This window comes from Cyclopterus lumpus, chromosome 7 (genome assembly GCF_009769545.1).
Source record: "Cyclopterus lumpus isolate fCycLum1 chromosome 7, fCycLum1.pri, whole genome shotgun sequence".
In the NCBI taxonomy this organism is placed as follows: Eukaryota; Metazoa; Chordata; class Actinopteri; order Perciformes; family Cyclopteridae; genus Cyclopterus; species Cyclopterus lumpus.
Window position 1 is genome coordinate 1,754,206 of NC_046972.1, and position 20,705 is coordinate 1,774,910.

Genomic DNA, 20,705 nt, shown 5'->3' on the forward strand with positions numbered 1-20,705 from the left:
GATGCGACTTTAAGATAAATATTAGTTTGTTCTAATTTTCTACCTCGCGCTTTAGGGACCGCGTCCAAGGGTCAAGCTTTGGAAACCATGTTATTTCTTTACACTCTTCAGGTTTTGACAGCTCTGGGCTTCCTTGCTAGGGATGTCCAGATCAACTTTATCTATTTATCCATATATTATTACTTCAACAGCAATTCTCTGACAATGTAGCTGGCCCCGCTTGGCCATTTTTGTAGCTTTTGTCGCTCGTAGAGTGTACATATAGCCTGATACAGCGTTTTGCTGCCGATAATGTGTGGCTCAACCCATGCTCGGAGCTCAAAAACCAACAACCTACTTAGGGAAGGGTATCTAGCAACAGGGACATTTCAGAGGAGGCTGGCGGACAGGTCTGGAATATCTCGGCCCACACAACTTTCATTGTTATGCAGATGATACTCAATTATATCTATCCATCAAACCAGAGGAGACCAACCAGCTCGCTAAACTTAAAGACATAAAAACATGGATGACCTGCAACTTCCTGATGTTAAACTCAGACAAAACTGAAGTTATTTTACTCGGCCCTGAACACCTCAGAGATCAATTATCTGGTTATGTGGTTTCTGTAGATGGCATTGCTCTGGCATCCAACACCACTGTAAAGAATCTCGGCGTTATCCACACCCCGGCTGCACCTAGATATCCTGTCCATGGAAGTCACCAAAAGGACCGGTGATAAAGGGCAGCCCTGGCGGAGGCCAACACCCACTCTGGGGGGAGTTTGGGGGATACTGGCCTATACAAAATAAACTGAATTGAATTGAATTAAGCCGTATTATGCCCTTCATGTGTGTTACGTCCTCTGTCGTTAAGATAGATAGGCAGGTATTTGTTTAGCTTGTTTTCTTGTAAGACGGCATATAGAGATTGAGTTGTTTGGTTGCTGATTTGGCACCATTCCCTGACGTTTTCTTTACCTGCCAACCTCAGTTGATTTATCTGCGATTGTGTGCTCTTCTATTTTGCTGCTTTTTAAAAAATGTTATCCTTTGGCAATAAATGACAATCAACGCCTGATTACACCGTCTTATATTCTTCCCTTATCCCCAGACTTCACAGGGACATAGTATTGATGGCATTTCTACTATAAAGTGTCAGAAAGGAGGGAAGGTGGATGGGTTTTCTTTTGTTTTTTGAACTAATTGTACACTGTGTCAGGATCCACAGTACCCTTTCAGGACAGCAGGTCATTCGTTTTGGGCTATGGTATGACCATCCAGTGTTGAATGTGAATAAGGAGTTGTTGTTTGACCCAAGAACAGTGGGTGGTGTTAGGCATAATGAATGCATCAACAAGGTCTGCTCTTATGGGATTCATATTGACGATACACTCAGCTGCAGGGTCCATGTCGAACATCTCGAGACGGCAACAGAGAATATATTTTCTATGCAGGCTTGGGGTCTATGGAGTTGAGCAGAAGTTCAGTTACCATGCAGTCTTGGATAGTTGTATGCAGTCTTGGATAGTTGTATACTGCCTGTGATAGTCACATGTTCCTCATCTGGTAAAGACTGCTTTTTGAAGTGTCCCTTGTAATGGCAAAAATGTCCAATGTGCCGTTACTTTTGTGTATGTGACTTATTTAGTGTTCCTTACACAATAACAAGACAATAACAAGTTATTCATGTCTGTGTGCGTTGCTGAATGCTAACAAGACCATCCTGCTTCGCTTCCATAAGAGGAAGTAACTGACGGGGGTGCAGACCGTTCCCCACAGAAGGTTTAGGTTAGGAACTGTTGTACTTATGTCTGAGTGAGAGCTCAGCCTCCCCCTTTGTGCACTGCTCCTTTATAAGATGTCCTGCACAGTATGTTGCTCCTCGTGCAGACTGCACTCTGTATGATGATTGAACCTTCGCGGTGCAGAGAATAAAATACTGAGAAGACTCATTTAGATTTCTGAAAGTTCGTTATTTCAGTATTATAGGACTCATGCTGCACTATTACATTGTTTTGTCACCACTCCCTCCAAGCAACGTAAAAGCAGTGTATTACTAGTTGTCATGATCCTAGGGTTGCTCTGTTCTGTTACTCTCCATGTTTGGTAGAAGATTCCAGGTCTCCCAGAGCAGACGAAACCTGTTTAAACATCCATTCCTGTCTTTTTCCATGAGACTCTCAACACCAACAGCTAAAATAGGATGTTGACAATGGGTGTTGTGCCCACTGTCTTTTGTCCCTGGGGACAAACTGTTGAATTTACTTTAACATGTTTAATAAATGGTTCCATCTGTCTCCCTCGTGATCACCAGCTGTTCCAAAATGTAATCTGTGTTGATGTGATTTCTTTTTTCTGCATCAAAGTTTATAGCCGCTGTTATTTGAGTAGTTTTTGTGATTTCAGAACCGTTTTATCTGGCTTTATCAAATAAAGCGCAACTTCCTTTCTCGATTTCGCCGATGAGCTTCTCAATTTCACATTGAGCGCTTTTGAGATTCATAAAGGAGGACCAGGTGTATGGATGACATTTCTGTTTCATGCACTTATATAAATGCATTGTGTATCAGGCTGACAGTTTAGGACACACTCATACTAGAGGTGGTTATTTGTTTTGTCCATTGTTAAATGTTGAGTTGTGGAGGAGGAAATAACTGTTACTGTCATGTGGTTTTATAACAGCGAGTCATTATAGGACAAGGACATTGTGTGTTGCCAAGGATTGAGCTGTGTGGAGGACCGTACCTTGAACTGGGATTGTGAACTACCATTTTATTACACACATAAAATGGGTTAATCTGTGCTCTCACAAAGTCCAGTTCATGAGGGTCAAATGCAGTACACACGTATTTAAACTTACTTCAACAGAAACATAGAACCGTTTACCGTGTTAACTTGTTGTAGAACACACTTTATTCAAAATAAAACTTGGTACGTCTTTCTACTGGTCAGACAATCAGCAACTCTGGGTGGTCGAAATAATATTTCATTCACAGAGTAAAGTGAAAATATGATTGCTCTACACGCTGTTTGGTCAGCGTGGGTCAACTCATGAAATCGTCACCATAAAAGAGGAAGAAGCCACACATTAAGAGGAGGGAAGAGAGGGCTGGATACAGGCAGTGTTAAAGGGGTACAAACATCTGTAACAAACATATTCACAAACAGCTTTTCATACTTTTTACCAAAACTATATGTTGACCTTTCATGATTCGAGTAACAATCAGACATAAATTGATGCAGACTGCAGATTTTTGTGGGAATTAGTTTTCATCCAGTAAGACTTCAATGAAGTTCACTGGCCTTGTTGTTCATCTTTGTGTCTCTGCCTCCTGCTACGCTGGCTGACAGGGCAGCTTCCTTCTGCTGCTCATCCCCATTGGTCTGAAAGGAGGGTAAAGACAAGAGGAAAAGCCTTTATTGTTCTCAAGAGAGGAAATACATACATGGGGGAGTAACACAATAAATAAGAAGTGTACACAGCTAGTATACGAATAGAAGTAAAATAGAAACCTGATATTTACTCTAATTTACCTAGAAACTAACCTGCATGGTGTGCTGGCCAACGCCGTGCAGCCTGTCTGTGTGTTTGCTGCCATGCTCTGGGGCAAAGCCCCAGGTCTTCAGCCTGTTGAGGCCCTCCACAGAGCGGCCTGTCGGGTTGATGCAGCGCGCTGGGATACGAGCAGGTAGGTCCCAGGTCCCCTTAAAGTCTGGCCATGCCTTGCCCCTCTTCAGCACGTCACACAAACACACACACACACACACACAGAAGAATAGAGTTAAACAATAAAATCAATTTTTCATTAAGAGGAAAAAATAGGTTTGATATATTCTAATCGTTATCCCTCCTGGGAGCAGATGTCCTCTATTATTAGCAATAAAGGTGGTGTGACCCTGCAGTGGGTCTCCACACACACACATATTTTCAGATGGCAATGCCACTCTTGAAACTACCAAGCAATATGAAATACAAGCAGTATAGCTTGTATTTCAATGTATTACTTTTCTATGTAGTACATAGAAAAGTACTGATATCGGGTACCTCTTTGAAGTGCCTCGGTTCACACCAGTTCTGCAGCCTCTGCGGCTGGAAGGCGCTGTCATACTAAGGATGGGAAAGGTCAGAGTAAAACACAACAGCAGAATTGGAAATGTTCCTAATTTGTATTTCTCAGAACACACAACGGTCACCTGGTTTGCTGAGGACTTGGACATGTCTGCATCCGTCTAGCATTCGAGTCGGGTTTTGTTGACTCGTTACCTAGCAACGCAACCAAACTAGACGATTCTTTCCAGGCTTGTCTTGGGGTGGCGTGCGTCCCAAGTCTCTTCATTGCAGCCACGTTTCCCTCACTTGCGTCTTTTCCTTGCAAGGAGAGGAAACAAGGATATATGTAAGATAAATGAGACATTATTTCCTCTCACGTGAAGCAATGTCTGTTTCTGATGACAGCGGATCACGTCTGGATCAGCTGTCAGTTGATAATAATAAAGAGTTATCATCACTGTATTAATATTAATAAAGACATAATATTCATCACTGTACTAATACTAATAGACACAGTTATCTTCACTGTAATAATATGAATACAAACACAGTATTCATCACTGTATTAATACTATTAAGAGTTATCACTGTATTCATACTAATAAAGACACAGTATTTATCACTGTATTAATACTAATAAAGACAAAGTTATCATCACTGTACTAATATTAATAAAGACAAAAAGATCTATACAAGTACAGCACAATTTACCATTTAAAAGACGACAAAGACCATAAAGTTCAGTACTTGAAAATGCATCCACAAACATTCACAAATCATAACCTTGTTCGAGTTCCTGAACCTTGTAGTTTAAGGTGCTGAAAGGGACCGTTTGATAAAGCAGCCCACCAAATAGTGACATAGGGCTCCCCCTGCATGTGCACCTTACCACTGTACCATGGCAGCTTCAAATATGATCTGTTGAAGGAAGTTAAAAACTAGACTCTAATAAACAATACACATGTAAGCAACCTTATATTTTTAATAAATGTCCGAAACAGATCAATTTGAGATCAATAAATACTCAAGAACATCAGAACTTTGTGGACCGCAAAGAAAAGCTGAAATTGACTTGAACATAGCCCTTAATGGATCCTATAGGCTGCTCTCTTTTCCTCATTGATCTGTGACATCTTGCCTGAATCACCACCTCTCATAATTATAATAACATATAGAACTTCAATAGCATTATCGTTGCTTTGTAAAAAGGTTTTGTTAAATTAACTAGGACTAAGTAACGCTCCCTGGTCTAATGTCCCTGAACATCCATATATCGTATATGTCTATTTATTAAAACAATAAACCGTGTATCCTTCCTCTCGTTTTGAACCTGACTCTCCAGATGAGCAGCAGGGAGCGGAGCCACAAACTGAATACACAGGAAGTCACAGAAACAGTGACTTCCTGTTAGATCCGATCTGTAGGCAACTTGTAGATTGCAGACTTCGTTTGGATTTGTGTTTGTACATATATATATATATATATATATATATATATATATATATATATATATATATATATATATATATATATACTGATGTAGACATGTGCGTGTATCTGCATTGTATGCTGTTTTCCGGTGAAACACATTGCTGCACGTTTTGATATTGTTAGAATTTATTATTATCAGGTTGAGCTGTGCAAAAGGAACAATTTATATTTCAATATGTATTAAATGTCTTGAGAACCTGCTCTGCAGGGTAACACGTATGTGTAATCTTAGGGGACACCTCTAATATCTGTGTTGGAATATTGACCGGAAGTACAACTATTTATCTTCCGGGTGAGTAACCGCCTCGAAAGGCTTCATGCTAGCAGCACATGAAGCTAGTCCGGATGTCTCTCTGAGTGAGGAGCTGACTCCAAGCCCCACTGGTGCGGGAAGCTGAAGCTTTTGGACATTTCCTCTACGACCACCGGTCCTTGTTCTACGGTACTACAGAAGAAGAACCCCGTCCTGCTGATGGTCAACGAGCCATGGAGGGTCCGTTCCTTCGTTCACCTGCCACCCAAGACGGGCTGGCGGCCAGGAGAGTCTCCAGCGGAGAGACCGAGTCCGACCGGAACGTAAAGACCCAGTTTCGCGTGTGTCGCTTCATGATGGAGACAGGTAACTACAGGTGCTATGGAAAGGAAAAGAACAGTATCATATCCATAAACAAGTCCTAAAGAAATGCTCAGTTACTACATACAAATGTAACTTACTATCGCATCCATTTTGATGAAATGTCAGTTCCATTATCAAGACGTATTAAAATGTATATATCTACAGATCTGCATGTGTCTCCTGCTCAGGGGTTAAGCTGGGCATGCGCTCGGTGCCCGTCGCTACCGCCTGCGTGTTGTACCACCGCTTTTTCGAACGGGTCAGCGCGCATGCGTATGAGCCCTACCTGGTGGCCATGAGCTGTGTGTACCTGGCTGGCAAAGTGGAGGAGCAGCACACCAGGACCCGTGACATCATCAACGTCAGCCACAGGTGAGATGCTTGGTGAGCAGTGGTTATGAGAAGGGTGCTAAATATACTGTGGCCACACACACACCAATCGCAGTTCTCCAAAGCTCAAGCTGACGTATTCAAATCACATGTTTAGTCTAAAATTCAAGTTGATTACGCTCGCTATCACAGAATACAAACAAAGCAGCACATATTTGCATTTAAGAAGCTGGAGCCAGTGAATTGTTTTAATTAATTAGGTAATCTACCCGGGGTTTCAGCTTTTAGTCTGATTCCACATGATCAACAATGCTCTCGTCAATAAACCAGGACCATGGAATATGTTTTTGAATGGGCAGTTGAAGGAAAACCAACTGGTTTGCTCTGGAGCTTTCAACCATATTATACAGTTTTCATTTGCAGGATATGTTTGATCACTATTGTTCTTTGAGGAGTTCACATCCACCTACTTACTTGTTCTGGAGCTTTTGACCATAACGTAGAGTCTTCATCTGCGTAACGTGTCTGAATGGTAGCAGGAACATGACCTTTCTTTTATCATCTTAAGGGGAATATCTTTTAGATTTGGTAGATTAGCTGGACATATCAAGACATTTAAAGGTGTCACATTGGACTCTGGGAACATGTGATAGACACAATCAATATGATACATGTAATTAATTGCTCTATGAACCAATAATGAAAGCAATGCTTGACACCTCCTGTAATCTAGACCTTCCTCCCTCACAGGTACTTCAACAGTGACAGTGCTCCTCTAGACTGTGACAAGGAGTTCTGGGACTTGAGGGACAGCGTGGTGCAGTGCGAGCTCCTCATCCTCCGACAGCTCAACTTCCAAGTCTCCTTCGAACACCCTCACAAGGTGTGTGTGTGTGTGTGTGTGTGTGTGTGTGTGTGTGTGTGTGTGTGTGTGTGTGTGTGTGTGTGTGTGTGTGTGTGTGTGTGTGTGTGTGTGTGTGTGTGTGTGTGTGTGTGTGTGTGTGTGTGTGTGTGTGTGTGTGTGTGTGTGTGTGTGTGTGTGTGTGTGTGTGTGTGTGTGTGTGTGTGTGTGTGTGTGTGTGTGTGTGTGTGTGTGTGTGTGTGTGTGTGTGTGTGTGTGTGTGTGTGTGTGTGTGTGTGTGTGTGTGTGTGTGTGTGTGTGTGACTTTGGATAGAAGCGTCAGCTAAATGTAATTATATATATATATATATATATATATGAATAAATAATTGATTGTGTTTTTCTCTCCAGTATTTACTCCACTACCTGTTGTCCGTGAAGTCACTCGTAAACCGCCACGCTTGGTCCCGAACACCCGTTGCCGAGACTTCCTGGGCGTTGCTCAGAGACTGTTACCATGGCGCCATGTGCATCCGCCACTTACCACAACACATTGCCATAGCAACGTTGCACCTGGCTCTAAACAGCTACGGCGTGGAGCTACCTGTCGGGGAGAAGGAGTGGTGGCAGGTCTGTCTGCCTGTCTGTCTGCCTGCCTGTCTGTCAAAACAACAAAAACATTTATGATGATGAGAGAGAAAACCAAGTCTGTTTTTAGAAGGACATATTGTCATGACTCAGTGTCAGTGAAGAGTAGAAATCTGACTATATCTTAACTGGGTCTAGCCTAGTGTCATTATTTATAGTGCTATGTTTCCTATTTTGTACCATTACATTTTTACTTGGATTTTATGTAATGGACTGACAAAAAAAAGCAAATTTAAAAATGTTTTGACAAAAACACAACAAACCTGCCAAGAGAGGACCAGTACTCGGCAAGGAGGACGTCAATCAGAGAGGCCAAAACCACATGATTGGGTTTAGGAGAAAATATCATGCAATAAGTTATGGAAGGGGTGGATACATATACATGTATATGTATATGGCGTATACATGTTTTAAAGAATGCTCCTCAACCTGAGGAGTATCGGCTGGTCACGCATGTCTTGATCCATGCAAGGCCTAATACTAAATATTAAAACAAAATGGACCTTTTATCAAATTCTGAGTATTGTTATATTCAAATGATAGTGGAATATTAGTGTGACAATGTCCCGTTGTTGTTCTAATCAACAGACTTGACTAAGTGACTAACTGGAGTTAGCAAAGAAATACACCCTATGAAAAACTCTATGCCCTTTAAACAAAGTGACATGATCACCTGACCATCAAGCCTTGTGATCGAAGGCTTGTGGTCAATGAGGTCTCTTTTGTAACAGCGTTGATTTTGAAAGTTACTAAATGGAAGAGGTGATTGGTTCTGGTTTCCTGCTTTAGTCCTCAAAGTGACACCATCTAGGTGGTCTGAACAATGTGTGGACCATGGATGAGGCCCGGTGTGGAACTGAAGCCTGTGTTCTGTTTCAGGTGCTGTGCATGGACGTGACCAAAGCACACATCGACGCTGTTGTCTCTGACCTTCTTCAACTCTATGACATGGAGGCCAAGTGTATCTGAGGGACACGCTGACACGTGTGGGAGTTGTTCTATTGTGTGCAGAGCAGAATGAGTAGATGTGCCTGCATGTCGGGGTTTAGTTGTACTCGTGTGTGTGTGTGTGTGTGTGTGTGTGTTTGTGTGAGAGAGAGGAACACTCTGTATTGCCCTAGTTAGTCTGTGAGCTGTGACAACAAGCACTACTGCTTCCTGCCACCAGGGGAGACATTTCATTCTGCTCCCTGATCAGCTCTGCAGCATACTGACTTGCTCTGTGGTATCTCATCAGCACAAGGTTTGTCAAATACACCCGGCATCAGAAATCTCTTCACACTCCTCACATATCTTCTTTTTTTTCTACCATTTTGACTGTATGGATTTGATTGGAAAGATATCCGAAGATATTATTATTTAGATCTGTGAAAATGCATGGAAATCATGAGTGGCATTTGATTAATACTAGACCGGTTGATCTCAAACCCACAGGTGGGTCGCCAAATAGATGAGCAGAATGTCTTCCATTGTCTTTCATTATGTTTCTATCTGCAGTACACCTTTAAGCCACATGAGGGAGCCACATGTTCTTATAGTTCTGCTAACTGTCATCTACTTTTAACATGGAATATAAAAGACTAAAGTACATTCTGTTTGTTGAACTGATGAGTCTGTTATTTCGTCTCATTTATAAAGTATTAAACATGTATATTTTTTCAGTAACGCATGCATAAAGCAAAGGAAGGAATTTCCTTCAAGGAATATTCATTCATGCACAAATACAGACCTTGGCATTGCATATGATATAAACAAAGATTCACATGTGAATGCAATAAATTGCGCAATGAGCTCACCAACTAAGTGTTGTCATGGTGATTATAGCGGGATATCTGGTGCGTCTCGGTTTATGAACTCTTGTACAGTTTGTAATTTAATGCAGATGAAGAAAATGTGGCCACATGATCTCTGCTGCTACCCCTTAGTTTTCATTTGGTCTGTGTTTCGTTCAAAATAAACTCTACAGACTTTGCCCCAGTGTTATTCTGTATTTTCGTCTTGTCAATAAATGCCATTTAAGCCAAAGCCATATGCATCTTATTCCTCTGTGCCAGTGAGCTCCAGTGCGATCAAAGATGTGCTCTTCCATTCACACACCGTAGAACAGCTATGGGAGCAATTCAGGGTTAAGTGTCTTGCTCAAGGACACATCGGCTAGGGCAGGCGGAGGCCCTGCTGATGCCCCGCCTCCCCTCCTCTCTACCTCCTTCTGTTTCATGGATTGGAGTTCCATTCATACATTGTCATATTCATGTAATGTGTTTATGTAACTTTGTAAATGCTGTTCATTCTGTACACATGACATCTATTGCTTCTGTCCATCCGGGGAGAGGGATCCTCCTCTGTTGCTCTCCTGAAGGTTTCTTCCCTTTTTTCCCTGTCAAAGGTTATTTTTGGGGAGTTTTTCCTGATACGATGTGAGGTCAAAGGTCAGGGATGTCGTATGTGTACAGATTGTAAAGCCCTCTGAGGCAAATTTGTAATTTGTGATATTGGGCTATACAAAATAAACTGAATTGAATTGAATTGGAATTGAATGATCCATTAGACCTGCACAGTGACAGCCCAGAGCTGAACCCTGGTAGCTGTCATACCATCGGTCTAAGTGGGGTTGATTGTTTTAATAGTCACAATGTTCATGGGGAATGTAAAGAAACCAATGTGACACGGCCAGCTGGATGAGTGGTGAGAACTCAGCCATCACTGCTGTTTATCATTAAAAAAACGTTGACTCTGTTTTGTCTGCTAAGAAGAATACTGATAAAGGGTTAATTGAATCTCTTTGTGTTTGCTGCTTCTCAGACTTACTGACTGTAAATGGTCAATAAACTGTACTTGTATTTCTCTTTTCTAGTCTTCCGACCTCTCAAGGCACTTGTCATCATTCACCCATTCATACACTGATGGGAGGAGCCAAGCTGCACATTCACACAACGTAGAACAGCTACGGGAGCAACTTGGGGTTAAGTGTCTCGCCCAAGGACACATTGACATGGTCTAGCGGAGCCGGGGATCGAACCTCCGTCCTCTGATTGAAGGACGGCCCTGCTCACAACTGAGACACAGTCGCCTCTCTAAACAGTTTCACACATGATCATAAATACAGCTGTTCACTGACCATCTATAGCGGTCACAGCAATTCTTGATTTGTGTCAATCTGTGGGAAAAAGTGAGTGTGTGTGTGTGTCAGCGTGTGTGTGTGAGTTTGTGTGTGAGTGTGTGTGTCCTGGATTTTTATCCAGGACACACACACACACATCACAGTCAGATGATCCACACTCTTTGTGTTTTATGCCTCTCTTCTTGGGACCGGAGACATCACGTGCATCCCAATAGCATTATATATATATATGCATATATCCACAATATTCCTCTTCTGACATGTTCTCTCTCTTCTCATCTGTCACTCTCCTCTAACTCCAGTTGTTTCCTCCCTCATGTAGCTGCTCTGTATGTCTTTCTCTTCATTTGCTACATTCCTGTCATGCTCTCTATCTGCCGCCTCCCTGTCTCTCCTTCTCCCCCTCTACCTAACTCCTTGTCTTTCTTCCACTCCTTTTTCTCTCACCTTCTGTCCTCTTCATTGTCTCCCTCCTTCCCCCTCTGTCTCCCTAATGTTATATTAATAATGGAGAGGGTGCATGTTCAGCCAGACTTCATGAATTAACCATCAGATGGGGAGGAATACTGAGGAAAGGAGTCAGGAGGAGTAGGGGAAAATGAAGGGGAGGGGAGGATGGGTGAGGAGAAAAAGGAGGCGCAGTGGGAACATGGCAAGGGATGGGAGCTTATCTTTGCATCACACTCCAACATGGCCTCTGCTCTGCTTACACATAACTTCAGCCTTTACTCTGGGCTTGAGTGAAGTCAGAAGGTCACACACACGCCTGGCTGTGTGTGTGTGTGTGTGTGTGTGTGTGTGTGTGTGTGTGTGTGTGTGTGTGCGTGTGTTTGTGTGTGTGTGTGTGTGTGTGTGTGTGTATGTTTATGTCAAAATGACAGTTTGGGATGTTAATATTATATCAGGCCTGCAGTCGAGGAGCTAAGTGCCCTTGAACTGATGAAAGCTCTTCAGACTCAGACCTATTAGACATCAACCAAGTGCTTCTAAACACTAAATGCCTAATGCAAAGACAGTAGATCTAAGAAAGCAAGTTTCTGTGAGTGTGTGTGTGTGTGTGTGTGTGTGTGTGTGTGTATCCTAGTATTGTGGGATGGAATGGAGCAGAAAGAGATGAAATGATGGATGGGTCAGCAGATAGGCCAAGCCATCAGTTAAAGTCTATCAAGACCAATCTCACAAATATCGCTTGTTAGAGTTGAGCCCTTGAAAACTTGGTTTCTAATCTCAAGTATTTTTCTTTTACCGGAGATAAATTAAAGAATAACTTACGTTATTCTTTATTGACAGGGACAGCTAACCCCAAAACCAAGTGTATATATTTGTGTCTAGCTTGTTTTGGGTGTTGGACATTACCGCCGTAGAGATGTCTTCTCTCCACTATAATGGAGCTTGTGGTGCTCAAAGCATCAACAAACACATAAGTCTCTTTCAGGAAATCCTGATCTGGTTACAAGATAATCCACAGACCTTGTTGGGAGCAGTTTCATGGAGGAACTGGTTTCTTTCTACTGAACTCCGCCCGCCAACCAAATCCCTGTGCAGAATGAAGCAAGCATCTTCTCATGGACAAGCGGCTCATAGCTAACCCACACGGCTAGCTCACTAACTAACGTTATAGCTCAGCTGAGGAGGGCGCCAGATGTTTGCGTCTCACGTTGAGACAAGCACGAGCCTCGAGTCCACGAGTCGATGCTCGCTTCTTTCTGGATAGTTTGGTTGGCACCTTCAAGGCTACAATACATTGTATGCTACTGGCAATGATCCCCTGGTTTATCCACTAGCACTGCCATAAGCACGCCAATTTGGTCTTTTAGGAAATATTTCAATAAATAATGTGATGAATTATCATGACATTTTGTATATCCATATTTTAAGACTTTGTGTTCAGTTCAAATGTGAAAAATGTAACATGCTAACGTGCTAAAGTAACAAACCTGCCATACCACTATACCTTTAGCACGTTAGCATTAAGCTCCTCCTCTCTCCCTGCTGGAAGAGAAGCTGCTGTTTTAGTTATCGACCCTGTAGATTCATTTTGGTTATGTCACTTGTTTTTATGAGATGAGTGTTTCATACAGTTAGACATGTTATGAGGTTATTACTGGACTGTTTCTGTTATACTGGGTGCTCATGTTTCTGTTGGATTGAGTTATCTGGTCTATATGAAAATGGGACTTTTGACTTTGAACGCATGCTCTCTGTAAGCTACCAGTCAAGGAAGAAAAGCCAAGTTGTGGGTGATATTAAGGTGTGTGTGTGTGTTTTAAATGCCAGTTCAGAGTGTTTTAAGCACATCATGTGTGTGACTTGGACACGACTCAGGCACAACTCAAATGCCTTTATGTGTCTATTTGAGGAACTGATCAAACAGATTAGTATCCATAAACAAAGAAAGGGTGATTTTTCTTAATATGTGCCTCTGGGAGATAGTGTGGAACAGTAAAAGATAAGAGAGAAAGATAAAATCAGCAACAAAGCTTTTCATCAAGATGTGTGCATGTGTGTATATGATTGTGTGTGTGTGTGTGTGTGTGTGTGTGTGTGTGTGTGTGTGTGTGTGTGTGTGTGCTACATGGACCGGCAAGTCTGTGGTCCATCTCCCTGCAGTGTAGAGGATATCTATTAATACTTTCATCTGATTCATCTATAAATAAATTTCTCCTCTCACTGGCTCACTGCAAACATGCTTTGACAGCAGCCAGTTGGGTAAAGACATACATGTGTGTGTGTGTGTGTGTGTGTGTGTGTGTGTGTGTGTGTGTGTGTGTGTGTGTTTGATGTGTGTGCTATATGAATTGAATGTATATGGTTCTTTGTTCTTCAGCATCAGGGTGTGCTATCTTTCAGCGCCTTGGGCCTCTGCTTAGTTTGGTCTTACGGGGGAAGAGAAGAGGAGGATAGGTCTGCTTCTATGGCTTTATTCTCCCAGACCTCCCACAGGGGGACCCTAAGCTCCAGTGCTCTTTGTGTGGGCTTCACAGCATCCCCAGGTACAGTAAATGTGCACTTTGTTCACCTGTCAATCAAACATTGTGTCCAACAAGTTATAGTTATAGTTATACTATATAGTACTATATATACTAATAATTCCCCTCTGGATCTATTAGATTGTTTCATTTGAACAACTGGTCAAGGTCCAAGATGAGAAAGATCCGATATTTCACATACACAAAAAAACGAATTAATTAATGCAACAGCTTTCCCCCACAAGTCATCTGTAGACCCCTCAGATGTACCCTGTGACCCTTTGGAGGGGGCTCTGCTCTGTGTTGTTGTGGATGGGTAGCACCCCCCATGAGCTGCTAGCTGGCCCGGCTCTGTCGTCGCCATGTTGAGAGCCGTGTGGAGACAATAAATATGCTCTCCATGTTTAGCATCTTTCACTAAATGATCCATGTTCTTCTATTCTGTGAATAAAGATGACAACACTGAACTTCATTAGACGTCTCTTATTACCCGTCTGCAGCACTCACTGTCAATCATTTTAAGCTTTTTCAACTTAAAAACACAAGTTCCCTTGCTGTTTTAAAAACACCAGTTTGAATGATTACTTTAATGTCATCTTATATGTTTTGGCAATGTGAAAATTAAATAAACTTCAATCTACACCAAACACCAATCAATCTAAGAAATAAAATGTAATAAATTGAAATAGAACCAACCTCTTTTCAGTCAAACTATCGGGAGATACAGACAGATTTTCTCATTTGAAGAGACTTTGTACTAAATACCCAGTGGGGTTGTTAAAGGTTTTGGTCCATGGAGGTATAGATAATGACAACCAGGACTTATCTTGACATGCAGTAAATACTTTTCTTTTTAGTTTTCTTAAAACTACAAAAGAAGAGGATTTTTAACTGCATTATCCCAATGCATGCTGGGAAGTATGCTCGGCTGCAGTTTATGATGGAATTCAACACACTACATTGATTCCACTAATCATTTCAAGTCTAAAAGCTTTGTGTCAGGTGAACTCATGTTTAACAGAAAATATTAGTGGATTTCTATTTTTAAAAGATTCCTCATAAACACCAACTGATGAAACTCAAAAGGTAAAGCTGTGTCTGGTGTCACCACGCAGGATGCTGCGACGGAGCAGTGGCTCAACCCCTCCTCCTCCTCCTCCACCTCCTCTGAAGATGTTGCATGCGCTTCACCTCTCAACGCGGGTCTCTTTTCTTATTCCTCTTTTTTTTCTCCCAGTGCCCTCAACAGTTAACCTGATTCTGTCAACTTAGCAGCTCTCAGCATCGGGAGCAGCTAGCCCTGCTCTATGAGCAGCTGGCCCTGGTCTAGGAGCGGCTGGCCCAAGTCTAGGAGCAGCTGGCCCTGGTCTAGGAGCAGCTAGCTTTGGTATAGGAGCGGCTGGCCCTGGTCTAGGAGCAGCTAGCCCTGGTCTAGGAGCAGCTGGCACTGATCTAGAAGCAGCTGGCCCTAGTCTAGGAGCAGCTGGTCCTGGTCTAGGAGAAGCTAGCCCTGGTCTAGGAGCAGCTAGCCCTGGTCTGGGAGCAGCTGGCCCTGGTCTAGGATCAGCTAGCCCTGGTCTAGGAGCAGCTGGCCCTGGTCTAGGAGCAGCTGGCCCTGGTCTAGGAGCAGCTAGCCCTGGTCTAGGAGCAGCTGGCCCTGGTCTAGAAGCAGCTGGCCCTGGTCTAGGAGCAGCTGGCCCTGGTCTAGAAGCAGCTAGCCCTGGTCTAGGAGCAGCTGGCTCTGGTCTAAGAACAGCTGGCCCTGGTCTAGGAGCAGCTAGCCCTGGTCTAGGAGCAGCTGGCCCTGGTCTAGAAGCAGCTAGCCCTGGTCTAGGAGCAGCTGGCTCTGGTCTAGGAGCAGCTGGTCCTGGTCTATGAGAAGCTAGCCCTGGTCCAAGAGCAGCTAGCCCTGGTCTGGGAGCTGCTGGCCCTGGTCTAGGAGCAGCTAGCCCTGGTCTAGGAGCAGCTGGCCCCGGTCTAGGAGCAGCTGGCCCTGGTCTAGGAGCAGCTAGCCCTGGTCTAGGAGCAGCTGGCCCCGGTCTAGGAGCCCCCCTCTCTGCAACGGAGCTGTTACACCCTAACCCGGTGCATCCTCTCTCTCTCTGGTGCTCCTTCACTCTCTCTTTCTTACTCACTTAATTCAATTAAATGAAATGCAATAGGCTTTATTGGCATGAATGTTGCAATAACAATATTGTCAAAGCACGAGACATAGCAACACAAACAATATACAATTCATACGGATAATAATAATAACAATATGACAGAAAATATACAATTCATACGGATGATAATAATAATAATAATAATAATAATATGACAGAAATAATTACATTGAAAGAAAATACATTTGTGTTTCTTGGGACACAATAAAAGGTGTGTGTGTGTGTGTGTGTGTGTGTGTGTGTGTGTGTGTGTGTGTGTGTTGCTCACTCACTGTCCCTCAGGTTGTATCATGACAGGACATGAGGTGCAACAAGGTGGGCTGTGTTTCCTTAGGAGGATTCTTAGTTGGGAGGATTCTCCCAGTTCTCTGAAACCTTTGATCTGGGAGTCCAGCCGGTCCAATAAAGTCTGTCTGTATTCTGTATATTTATCACACTTGAGGAGGAAGTGCATCTCTGTCTCAACCTCACCTTTCGAACAGTGACCACATATTCGGTTTTCTTTTGGTTGCCAAGATTTCTTCTGTCGGCCTTTTTCGATTGCCAATTGGTCACTGAGCCTGTACCTGTCTATCTGTGGTGGTCACTGAGCCTGTACCTGTCTGTCTGTCTGTCTGTCTGTGGTGGTCACTGAGCCTGTACCTGTCTGTCTGTCTGTCTGTCTGTGGTGGTCACTGAGCCTGTACCTGTCTGTCTGTCTGTCAGTGGTGGTCACTGAACCTGTACCTGTCTGTCTGTCTGTCTGTCTGTCTGTCTGTGGTGGTCACTGAGCCTGTACCTGTCTGTCTGTCTGTCTGTGGTGGTCACTGAGCCTGTACCTGTCTGTCTGTGGTGGTCACTGAGCCTGTACCTGTCTGTCTGTCTGTCTGTCTGTGGTGGTCACTGAGCCTGTACCTGTCTGTCTGTCTGTCTGTCTGTGGTGGTCACTGAGCCTGTACCTGTCTGTCTGTCTGTCAGTGGTGGTCACTGAACCTGTACCTGTCTGTCTGTCTGTCTGTCTGTCTGTCTGTGGTGGTCACTGAGCCTGTACCTGTCTGTCTGTCTGTCTGTGGTGGTCACTGAGCCTGTACCTGTCTGTCTGTGGTGGTCACTGAGCCTGTACCTGTCTGTCTGTCTGTCTGTGGTGGTTACTGAGCCTGTACCTGTCTGTCTGTCTGTCTGTCTGTGGTGGTCACTGAGCCTGTACCTGTCTGTCTGTGGTGGTCACTGAGCCTGTACCTGTCTGTCTGTCTGTGGTGGTCACTGAGCCTGTACCTGTCTGTCTGTGGTGGTCACTGAGCCTGTACCTGTCTGTCTGTCTGTGGTGGTCACTGAGCCTGTACCTGTCTGTCTGTCTGTGGTGGTCACTGAGCCTGTACCGGTCTGTCTGTCTGTGGTGGTCACTGAGCCTGTACCTGTCTGTCTGTCTGTCTGTGGTGGTCACTGAGCCTGTACCTGTCTGTCTGTCTGTCTGTGGTGGTCACTGAGCCTGTACCTGTCTGTCTGTCTGTGGTGGTCACTGAGCCTGTACTTGGTCAGGATCTGTCTCTGCTTCTTACCCCTGACAGAAAAGAGATATTCTGCCAATTCATAATCTCTTTTTAGGGCCAGATAACGTTCTAATCTACTTTGACTTTCAGTTTCTTTTTTCCAATGTTCCAAATATGTTTCTTTGCTTCTCTTTATAATTGTGTTTACTGGTATTTGTAAAGCAGTGTTGGTGTGAGACTGGTCCGGGTTCTGTTAGTCTCAGCACCAACTGACTCAGGAGACTCTTTTCTGGGTTCAGCTCTTGGTTCTGGAGGGCTTTAAAATGGAGGGTGTCTTGTGAACTTGTTTGAAGGTGATTCCAAAAATTGAGTGCTCGTTTGTTGATGTTTATTATAAGGGGATATCTGCCTAATTCTGCCCTACATGCATTTGTTGGTGTTTTTCTTTGAACATTGAGGATCGTTCTGCAGAACTCTGCCTGTAGGGCTTCTGTGGGGTGTTTGTCCCATCTAGTGTTGCTATGGTGACTGAGTGGACCCCAAAATTCACTACCATACAGCGCAATGGGCTTGATCACATTATCAAAAACCTTACACCAGATTTTGATTGGAATTTGGATATTATAACATGTTCTTTTAATTGCATAGAGGCTCTTCTGGCCTTTTCTTTTAATGCATTCACTGCCAGGCTGAAACTCCCTGAGGCTGTAATAGTCAGACCCAGATAGGTGTAACTCATGGTGTGTTCTATGGTGGTACATCCTGTAGTCAGACCCAGATAGGTGTAACTCATGGTGTGTTCTATGGTGGTACATCCTGTAGTCAGACCCAGATAGGTGTAACTCATGGTGTGTTCTATGGTGGTACATCCTGTAGTCAGACCCAGATGTAACTCATGGTGTGTTCTATGGTGGTACATCCTGTAGTCAGACCCAGATAGGTGTAACTCATGGTGTGTTCTATGGTGGTACATCCTGTAGTCAGACCCAGATAGGTGTAACTCATGGTGTGTTCTATGTGGTACTTCCTGTAGTCAGACCCAGATAGGTGTAACTCATGGTGTGTTCTATGGTGGTACTTCCTAGAGTAAAATGGTGTTTGTTTTCCTGACATCTGGGCCTTTTTTGGAAGATCATGATGTTGTCTTCTTTAGATTTACTGCTAGGGCCCAGTTCTGACAGTAGTCCTCCAGGAGGTCTAGCTGTTGTTGGAGTCCCTGCTCTGTGAGAGACAACAGAACCAGGTCATCTGCATAGAACAGAGACTTCACCTCTCTGTCTAGGAGACAGAGGCCTGGGGCTGCACTCTGGTCCAGCTGCACTGCTAGTTCATTTATATAGATGTTGAAAAGCGTCGGACTCAGATTGCAGCCTTGACGGACGCCTCTTCTCTGGGCGAAGAAATCAGTGCGTCTTTCTCTTATTTTTACAGCACATTTATTGTTTAAATACATAGATTTTATAATGTCATAGACTTTTCCTCCAATGCCAGATTGCAGAAGTTTGTAACATAGTCCTTTATGCCAAATTGAATCAAATGCTTTCTTAAAATCAATAAAACAAGCAAATATCTATCCATTTGTTTGGTGCACATGTTTCTGAATGAGCGTGTGAAGGGTATAAACATGATCGGTGTTGTGGTGTTTTGGAAGAAAGGAAAATTTGAGTTTTACTAAGGATGTTGTGTTGGTCCAGATAATCTAAGATTCTGTTATTTATAATGCTGCAAAATAACTTCCCCGGGCAACTGCTAATGCAGATGCCACGGTAGTTATTGGGGTCTAATTTATCTCCACATTTATACATTTGAGAACTAAGCCCCTGACACCAGATGTCAGGAAAGCAGCCTGAACCCAGGACGATGTTAAACAACTTGAGCACTTTGCATTGCAGGAGTGATGTTTTTAAGCATTTCATTTTTGATGTTGTCTGGACCACAAGCTTTTTTAGTTTTGATACATTTTATTTTTCCCATCAATTCTTCCAAAGTGATTTGGAAGTCAAGAGGGTACTGATTGGTTTTAATTGTCAATTCTAATGTTTGCAGTTTTTCTCTAATACTTTTGTGATTTGAATTTAGTTCATTTGGTGGAATGTCTTTATAAAGATTCTCAAAGTGTGATTTCCACATGTCACCATCTTGAATGGGTAATGGCTATGGCTTTGTTGTGCTCAATGTATTTAACATATCCCAGAATTGGTTTTGATGTGTGGAGCTTTCAATTTCCTCCAATCTTTAATTTGTATAATTTTGTTTTTTGTTCCTAATTGTGTATCTTTTGAGAGTTTCGCTAAAGCTAATTCGTAAGTCTTGATTGTTTGGTTGGCGATGTTTTAAGTTTAATATTTTTCGCAGATCTTTTCTGATACTGTTACATTCATTGTCAAACCATTTTTTATTATTTTGTTTCTTCTTGTACTGTCTCTTAATTTTGACAAGGTTGGCTTAAATAGCTGCCTTGTGAAACAGTGTGTTGACGTCAGCAGTGGCCATGTTAACGCCACCCTTGGTCGTGTCGTTACGATTTCCCCTGAATTCCAACATTTTACTGATTAGATCAGGGGAATTTAACGCCATGAAGAATTTGTCCCCACTGTCCTGAGTCCATCTGTATGTTGGGTTGAGTTGGTACAGCTTACTGGACTCCTTTTTGGGGGGGTTGAGTTGATTCGATGTTTTAAAATAGACATTGATTTGGTTGTGGTCTGAAAGTGGGGATTGCTGCCTGACAGTGAACGCATTGATAGTGGAGGGGTCCATGTCAGTGAGAGCATAGTGGACTACACTACAGCCAAGAGCTGAGGAGTATGTGAACCTCCCTAAAGAGTCTCCTCTGAACCTCCCATTAACTATGTACAGGCCTAAGGCCCGACAGAGGTGCACTACCTCCCTGCCATTCTGATTTATTTGACAATCGAGGTTGTTCCGGTTGATGATGGTTGGTGTGATGTAAAGAGGGGCTTGACCAAACACATGGCTGTAGCCCTGTGGGTCCAGGAAGTCCGGCTCACATCCAGTCCTTG

At 43.2% G+C, this 20,705-nt stretch overlaps 2 protein-coding genes across 2 annotated transcripts; one reads left to right on the top strand and one right to left on the bottom strand.

Annotated features, from left to right (window-relative positions):
• Positions 1–2,871: 2,871 nt before the first annotated feature.
• cfap126 (cilia and flagella associated protein 126) lies at positions 2,872–5,409 on the bottom strand. Its single transcript, XM_034537353.1, has 4 exons — positions 4,176–5,409; positions 4,027–4,089; positions 3,528–3,713; positions 2,872–3,365 (listed from the first exon to the last, which is right to left on the bottom strand). The coding sequence occupies exons 1-4, from the start codon at positions 4,197–4,199 to the stop codon at positions 3,267–3,269; spliced, it is 372 nt and encodes a 123-aa protein (XP_034393244.1). The 5' UTR covers positions 4,200–5,409; the 3' UTR covers positions 2,872–3,266.
• A 294-nt stretch (positions 5,410–5,703) lies between these two features.
• Positions 5,704–9,983, top strand: ccnq (cyclin Q). The gene is made up of 5 exons (XM_034538191.1): positions 5,704–6,142; positions 6,328–6,511; positions 7,220–7,352; positions 7,722–7,940; positions 8,838–9,983. Exons 1-5 carry the CDS (start codon positions 6,010–6,012, stop codon positions 8,925–8,927), a joined length of 759 nt encoding a protein of 252 aa, XP_034394082.1. The 5' UTR covers positions 5,704–6,009; the 3' UTR covers positions 8,928–9,983.
• The last annotated feature ends 10,722 nt before the right edge of the window (positions 9,984–20,705 follow it).

Coding starts and splice junctions, on each gene's coding strand:
- cfap126 (XM_034537353.1), bottom strand. CDS start 4,199: ATGTCCAAGTCCTCAGCAAACCAG. Junction 4,090..4,175: donor CCAAGTCCTCAGCAAACCAG/GTGACCGTTGTG, acceptor TCCCATCCTTAG/TATGACAGCGCCTTCCAGCC. Junction 3,714..4,026: donor AACCGAGGCACTTCAAAGAG/GTACCCGATATC, acceptor GACGTGCTGAAG/AGGGGCAAGGCATGGCCAGA.
- ccnq (XM_034538191.1), top strand. CDS start 6,010: ATGGAGGGTCCGTTCCTTCGTTCACCTGCCACCCAAGACGGGCTGGCG. Junction 6,143..6,327: donor TCGCTTCATGATGGAGACAG/GTAACTACAGGT, acceptor TCTCCTGCTCAG/GGGTTAAGCTGGGCATGCGC. Junction 7,353..7,721: donor CCTTCGAACACCCTCACAAG/GTGTGTGTGTGT, acceptor TTTTCTCTCCAG/TATTTACTCCACTACCTGTT.